The sequence below is a fragment of the Hermetia illucens genome, chromosome 3 (genome assembly GCF_905115235.1).
Source record: "Hermetia illucens chromosome 3, iHerIll2.2.curated.20191125, whole genome shotgun sequence".
NCBI lineage: Eukaryota > Metazoa > Arthropoda > Insecta > Diptera > Stratiomyidae > Hermetia > Hermetia illucens.
Window position 1 is genome coordinate 47,845,771 of NC_051851.1, and position 7,884 is coordinate 47,853,654.

Genomic DNA, 7,884 nt, shown 5'->3' on the forward strand with positions numbered 1-7,884 from the left:
AATATTTGGTAAGAAGATGCAACCCGAGCAGAATACGCTTGGGACTTGCCATATAATTGCGCTGTTCACGCTGTCAAAAGCAATCTCGAAATTGATGAAGAGCAGAGTCAGGAGAAAATCTAAAAAATGCGTATTGTGACCAAACAGATACCCCAGATTAAAGCACTCATGACTTCTTTGGAATCGGTCTCGGATTTCCAAGAGTTCACTGCGTTGATAGCTGGCCTGTTCTATTTGGATTAATTCTCCGTATCCGTATATTACGGCGACTGACCATTTCATCCACAAGGGGGCGAAAATCCACCCAATGTGATTGGGCAAAGAAGTTTTCCTGCCTTCTAAACGATGTTTCGTTGATTTGAAGGCTGAAAATCCCCATCAGTTGGATCCTTCGCTACTGACAAAGCTTCTAGCTGGTTTGATTAAACTTGCAGGTACAGAGAATCTCGTGGTGACTACCCAATGCAATCATCTTCGAGGAAGTAGGGGTAAAATTTGAAAGTAGATCTGCGGAGTTATTTGCAGCGAGTATTCTTGAAAGCTGTGATTTATATCATAGTATTCTACCTGTCAGTCAACTTGGCTGTCCATCTATTTGTCGATATCGCCATTAAGGGAATGGCAGAAATTGCGTTGAGCTTAACGTAAGGAGTTTATCCAAAGGGTATGAAGAAAGAGCGTTTTAAAAAACAGGTGTTAGCTGTAACGGTGTCTACACCATGATATAGGGCATGATACTGGTAAGTTTGGTAGAAATTGAATCAGTATTAACAAAATTAGTGTTAATTTGTATCTATGTCATATTAAGGCAAATAGCAGCAGTATCTAAAGACAAATAAATTCCACGAAATAACTCTTAAAAACTGGCAATTGCTGCAATAGCTACAAATGGAACAGTGGTGACCGAAAATTTCCTGAAAAGAAAGTATCAGCAACGCTTGATTACGATTTCCATTCATTAAATTACTTATTTCACTTATTTCATTTATTTCATAGTTGAAGTGTAAATACTTCCACCCGAAGTAATACTATGTTCTAAATTTATCTTTTTTTTCGCATAACTTTGATAAGGGATGAAGAAACAAGGAGTATTTAATACTTAACCTTTGGGATCTTTAGACATAGGTTTTCGAACAATTTGGTCCCTGGATTTTAAAGGTGCATTGAGTAATGAGTAAAAAACCTTTTTCAAAGTCAGCAGAGGCATTTATTTAATCGCATTGTATATTACCTTTCCTAGAGAATCCTTTTTCAATGTTGATGTAGGATGATTTCGATTATTCTTTCAACTGTATCATGTATGTATAATATGTTCATCTTTGGATTATATGGTTTCACGGCACTCTTGGGTCATTTTCATTTGCCGCAGAATATCATTTGTAAAGCACAAAGGAAAATGTTTGCCAAAAAGATACTATCTGAAATAAAAAGCAGCTTATTCAAAATGAGGCAGATTTCTAAGCCTGGAAGTATTCCAGCAATTAAAAAGGATACCATTAAATTGGAGGAACAGTATCTATAATTCTGCTGTATGTGAAACTTATAAAAATCATATTAAGATGGGATAAATTAATAACATTATCTACCAGCTAAGAAGGTGTGAATGTTCTTCGATGTTCAACAATTTCCGCGGGATCTTCCAGCAATGATGCTGGGTGATTATTCTGGTGTCAGGAGAGTTAAGATGATAGGGTTCGGAGGAGCACTCCCTTCCCTCTTGCGGGAGTAAACCTTTCGGAAGTAAGTGTAAACACGGTATCTGCTTAACATTTATTGCATCTGCAAAAGGTGCCCTCATTCTCTAGGAGCCGGTAATAAACCTGAAAATCTGAATAGCACAATACTGTGTACTAACAGAACGCTCCGATAAAGATAGAAGGATTAGCAACACAATGACATGTACCGAAGGGGCGCCAAAGAGCTTATTAACTGCAGAAATATGTGAGTGGATCAACGCTTTTACTACCGTATATTACTTGTGTTCAGTTGCAAATTTCGGAAAGTACAGCATAGCGTGCACCATGGCAAAAGGTAATTCATTATTTTCCAGCCAGGAAAGCAGAACCCGCTGCACATAATAACGATTTCGATATTCTATACCGTACCACAAAACGACTTGAAGAACAGGAAACTCGGTATCAAAGACGATGTGCAGGTTAAGGTGTGGTGAACTTTCACTTTATTCGAATAGAATGGTTAATCACCGTAGCGTACTGATACGCTGTTCTCGTTCAGACTAAATAGAAGGAAAATCAATTTGACCATCGACGCACAAAAAGGGGTCAAGTCCACTGTGGAACTGCTTCTTTAGAACCCTTATAGTTTCTGCAGATGCGCTACTTCCATTTACAGTACGTATAGATACTAAGAACTAAAATTCTTCCTTAAGATTGGTTAAGAAGAGATTCCCAAAAAATCCTTGAAGACGATAACTGGACGGGTATTTGAGTGGTTCCTTCATCGTGAGCCCCATGATTATCTATTGGATGATTGTCAAGAACTACGTTGAGCTTAGATCTCCACTTCACCTGTTGTTTATCGATATCGAGAAAGCTTTGCAAAGTCGTACTGGAAGTACCAAACTACGAGAATCAGTTTGCTGCCGGTCATGTTTCTGGAGCAAGCAAATCTGGCAGAGGATTAACCGAAGCAAGAGTACTGAGACCTTTCTGCATTGGAAAAGGTGCTAATAGGAGCCTAAGGAAGGTGGAGAAGCATATGACGAGGGCTACGTGACTAGGGTGGAGCTTGACCCCTAGTATGCGAACTCTGAATTCCATAGGCACCCTCCGTGCCAACTGAGATCCATACCCCGGTGGCCGGGCTAGTCAAGATGAACATCTTTCCCGGATTACTAAAGTGACCAAGACATGGACTCAAACTTTATAAAATACAAGCACAAAAGGAAGACGATAAAGGAAGAAGAGGTGAGCCGGGGCTTAGTTACTCGCATCCACAATAGAAAGTAAATATCAAGGGCAACACTACTGTCGTAGAACTGTACGCAACAAGTAGCAGCCATAGTTCTCCCATTCTGAAGGGAACACGGAGTCGCAAAGATATCTGCCACTGTATAACGAAGAAATGGAAGTCCGCTGGAGTCAATATAAGAAGGTCATCGATATTCTGAGCAAAATAGCGAACAACAAGGAGACAGTTAATGTTGACGAGCGTGATGAAAAAGACCTCGCTGAATACAAGACGAGCATAGAGAAATACAATGACAAACATCTGGGAAGCCGGCAAAAAGCGAATACCACCGCAATCGACTTCAGGATGAGAAAAAAAACAAAGGGGGCCCAGTGTATAAGGGCTCAGATGCAGTGAAATTTCTCCAAACAATGAGTAAGCAATGGCCTGCCGACGAGGTACTAACTGCGCAACTCTTCAGCGACGTTGCCCAGAGTGACTTACATATGGCGTTGGTGGATAATAATTCCGCAAGCAGCAAAATGGTGCGGGAGATGTGGAGTAGCTTTGAGGCAAGGCTGTCGTAGATGCGAGAGGAAAAGGCGGATGCGCCCTCCTCCCCCCTTGGTAGGTTTCCAGTTATTGCAGGTCATTTCCACAGATCCTCAAGATTTCATTCGACGAGATTGCCATGAGACCACTGCTCCGCATCTGGTGACCACAGGCTCCCGTCTATAAGGACAGCTCGTCCAGTATTTACGTCATTAAAACGCTAGGATCCACTTGAACGGTCGCATGGTGATCAAGGAGGAGGAACCCTAGGCGAATAGCCAACTTTTTCTACTCCGAATAAATGGAGAGCTGGACAATACACTAGTCAAAGTAGGATTCGTGCCCATCTCAGTGAGCAAACACCACGCGAATAGTAACTACCACATAACTTTTTTTTGACACTTCCGGAGAAGACGACATTTGAATGTGCAACAAAAGTGGAAATATAAAGATTGCTGGCCGGTCGATCGCAGCGCTCGAGAAAAAAACCGCAGCTCTCGAGAAAGAAATCGACGTCTTTAGAAAGAGGTTACGACCTGAAGGGATCGTATATCTAAGGCATACGAATCTACAATGCAACGACGGCGTTTCTACTATAATAGCAAACCAAATTACTAGTGGAACAAAGAAATCTAACGGTGCTTGCAAGCAAGGAGAGTTTGCCAAAGGAGAAGAAAGAAACTGGAAGATTGGGAGCGAGAGAAGGAATACCGCGATTTTTGGAGTAGCTTTAAGAAGGTCACAAGAAAAAACCACTTGGAGCAATCTCTTTATATCATCCTATCTGTCTTTAAGATACTAGGATGATATTCAGCAGGCTGCTTGTGTTTGTCGAACTAACGGGTGACCGGAGGGGAAATATGGGTTTCAGCGGCCGCTGTACACTCAAAACGAGAACGAGGGTGAGAAATTGCTGCGCGGTGGTGTCGCTCGACGTCAGGAATATCTTTAATTCGGTCAAATAGGGTTACATTAAGGGTGCCTTGGCTAAATTGGGGACGCCTAGTTTAGAGATTTACCTCTGGGAGAGATTTCTCTAACAGGATGATGGGTCGAAAGAATATGTTGAAACAGTAGTAGTAGTAATCCATCCTGTCATACGAGGTTCTTGTTTGGTTTGAAGCATTCTATAACGTGGTAATCCGGAGAAAGGTAAGTACCGGTCAATCGCGCTAAGGGGAAGTATCGGTAAGAAATGAGACGCACTTCGTCTACTATAGCAGGAAAGGGAATCCCATGTGACTACAAACACCCGAAAGGCGACAAAGAATGAGCTATACCGGAAAGGTTGACCAACAAGTCGGGAGGAGCAAATTATATATACCTTGATGCTCATCCTGTCAAGACAAAAAGGGAAATCTGATTTCCAATCATATTAGCATTTCTTAGGGATGGGTTGAGTATTTTGAGTAACTGCTCAACAAACAGAATATCGTCGAGTTGGAGGAATAAAAAACAGTCCGTCCAATTCACCACTTTAAGGATCATATGTCTAAGGCTAAAGAGAAAACTGTACGTGAGAGCTAGCGAGGCTAAACAGATAAGACAGGCTAGACTGTCTCTGACAATGTGTGAAACTAGATAAAAACAACAGGATTAACATCAACAACGAATATCTGGAAGATTTGGATTGTTAGTGAGAAAAATTGCCAATTCTTAGCAGCGTTTGAAAGAAGAATCCTGCGAATAATTCTTGGCAACTAAATTTATGAGCGATACCATTACTGTCTGGTTGTGAAGAAAATCCGGGTCAATACGTTCCGGTGAGAGGTGAGGATTATCCGGCCCGAAAACTCTATAAAGGCAAAGAAAAAAAGACGTAGCATACCCTGCCTGAGATGGAGCGATGGCATAAACTGCGGTACCAGAATAGCTCAACGACCTGGCGGTGGTCCTGTGGGGATATGGGCGGGGAAATTGGGGGGGGGGAGTGGCTTTAGTGGTTGGGGATCCTGCTGCTGCAACCTGGCACAACGGCGTCCTTTTAAAATGTCAACCTATATTCGTTAAAATAAAATAAATATTAAGAGTAGCTCCTTGTCGATGGTGGCTCCTCCACAATCTTCATTTGTTGGTACACTTATATATGAATTTATTTGCTCACCTTTCTTCCTTAAAGTAAATTATACCTAATGAACCCTATTCCCACTTTCATTTGCAGTAATCAACATAATAGCATGGCTAATTGAATTCGGAAACGCATACTACCCTTTATGCAAAAAATAAAAAATCTCAACCAAATATGACAGCATCTATGGGCATACCTCGCACTCATATGATATATGTATGAACCGAACAATAATTTATCCTTGAAAGCAATTGACATTGTTCCTATGTTCAGAAAAAAATACCTAAAAGATAAATATTATATAAATCAAAATTGTATGATACTTCTGGGCATGTGAGATGAGTTTGCTATTTTATTCTCACGAGTGCTTTCATAGTCGTCCTTGCAGACGCTGATTTTGCCAAAGTTCAACAAACAGTGATAAGAGCCGGGAGCTAGAGTAAATTTGTGAAGCAAATAATTGCCTCCTATCCTATCATCTTTTAGCGGAATCGAATGTCCCGAAATGCGAGACATTATATTTAGATAAGATTGCCCTGAAAAGAGCTTTGTCTAGGAATTAAAGGAAAGCCTTGACTATTAAATCGTGTGGGAATGTTTGCCTCTCGAATCAGAATTATTGAAGTGCTTTAAGCAGCTTATCACCGTCGAAGACCATTTCAAGCTTGTCTGAAAAAGGGCAAGAATATAGTTACTTCACCCTGAATGACCATGTGAAGGTATGTGAGACAACTCACTCAAATAGTGACTCCTTGTGACATATTTGATAGTCGGCTTCGGGGTAATCATGTTCATAATCATGACCAAATATTAGTCTACGATTTTTCATGATCTGGACATTTAGCGGTGAAGAACAGCACCAACTAATCTCTTGAATGGCCATCCTCATCATGTACTCGGGAATATTTATTCCACCGAACTATTCAGGTACACATATTGTTATATGCGTTCTGGGTTCGTTTTGATTAAAAACACTATTTTCCGTTTTATTTACACACACACTTTATTTTACTAATTCAATTTAATCGCGGTTATACTAATTTCGCACTCTCGGCGACACTTTTCGCACATACGATACTCTCGCTCACGATTTCGCTTCTGCTTGCGCTTCCACAATCACTCTATTTCTATTCGCTTCCGCAATTTTCTCTAGTCGGTATTTTTCTGCTTCAGCTGGTCGTCGCACAGTTGCTTCCAATTCCTTTTCCCGACGCTGCATCTCTTGCTCCTGAACAGCAATCTCCTGTGTGCGTTCGACCACCTTCACCTGCATTTGTTCTGCCTGTTCGTGTGGAACTTGTCAAACTTGTCAGTGTCAACCCGATCCGTCAGCCCAGCGCCAACTTTTGTGTTTAGCGTGTTTACAAAGGGTGCCGCTTCTAATGTGTTGGGTCGTTAGCCGTATATGGTGCCAGACGGTCGATATGTACCACTTTCATCTTCGCTCTCGGTTTTCCGTGCCGTTGAATACGATAAACGACGTCATTGATGCGGGTAATCACCAGGTACGGCCCTTCCCAGTCCGCTTGTAGTTTCGGTGATAAACCTTTTTGTCGTTTCGGGTTGTAGAGCCACACCAGAGCGTCAGCCTGGAAACCTGCGGTATTAGCCCGCCTGTCGTACAGTGTCTTCATGCGGTCGCTGGTAATTCGTAACCGTTTCCTTACCAAGTGGTGTACATAATTCAATTTGTTTTGCAGTTCGCTAACGTACTCCGACATGATGCCTGAATATCCCGGCGGTGTTCCGAATTTCAGATCGGCTGGCATCCGGATATTGTTTCCAAAAATTACTGTGGCGGGCGACTCCCCGGTTGTCGAGTGTTCTGCTGATCGGTAAGCCATCAAGAATATGGGAATATGGCGGTCCCAATCGCGTTGATTCTCGCTAACGACCTTGGCAAGATGGTCCTTGAGGGTCTTGTTGAATCTTTCGACCATGCCGTCCGATTGAGGGTGTAACGGTGTCGTGCGAGTTTTTCGGATTCCTAACAAGTTGCGCATTTCGCTGAATATCTGCGACTCGAAATTCCTTCCTTGGTCCGAATGGATTTCGTTCGGGACCCCGTAACGGCTTATTCAATTGAACACCAGCTGTTCGGCAATCGTGGTTGCTTCTTGGTTCGGGATTGCGCATACTTCAGGCCACTTGCTGAAGTAGTCCGAGATCACTAAAGTGTAACGGTTACCATCATTTGTTTCCGGGAATGGTCCTGCGACATCGATGGCGATACGCTCGAAGGGTACCCCCACATTGTAGCGCTGCATTTTTCCACGAGGTTTGTGTTTTGGGCCTTTGACAGACGCGCATGCATGGCATTTACGGCACCAGTCTTCAACGTCTTCTCGCGCGTG

The 7,884-nt window shown here is 42.3% G+C and overlaps 1 protein-coding gene across 1 annotated transcript; it reads right to left on the bottom strand.

Moving 5' to 3' along the window:
* Positions 1–6,614: 6,614 nt before the first annotated feature.
* On the bottom strand, positions 6,615–7,533 carry LOC119651025 (flotillin-1-like). Its single transcript, XM_038054337.1, has 2 exons — positions 6,961–7,533; positions 6,615–6,812 (listed from the first exon to the last, which is right to left on the bottom strand). Exons 1-2 carry the CDS (start codon positions 7,531–7,533, stop codon positions 6,615–6,617), a joined length of 771 nt encoding a protein of 256 aa, XP_037910265.1.
* Between the last annotated feature and the right edge of the window lie 351 nt (positions 7,534–7,884).

Bases quoted from the DNA above. Each gene is read 5' to 3' on its own strand.
- LOC119651025 (XM_038054337.1), bottom strand. From the start codon at position 7,533: ATGCGCAACTTGTTAGGAATCCGAAAAACTCGCACGACACCGTTACAC. The intron at 6,813-6,960 runs GTACATATCGAC...CCACACGAACAG, and splicing joins CGAGAGCGAAGATGAAAGTG to GCAGAACAAATGCAGGTGAA.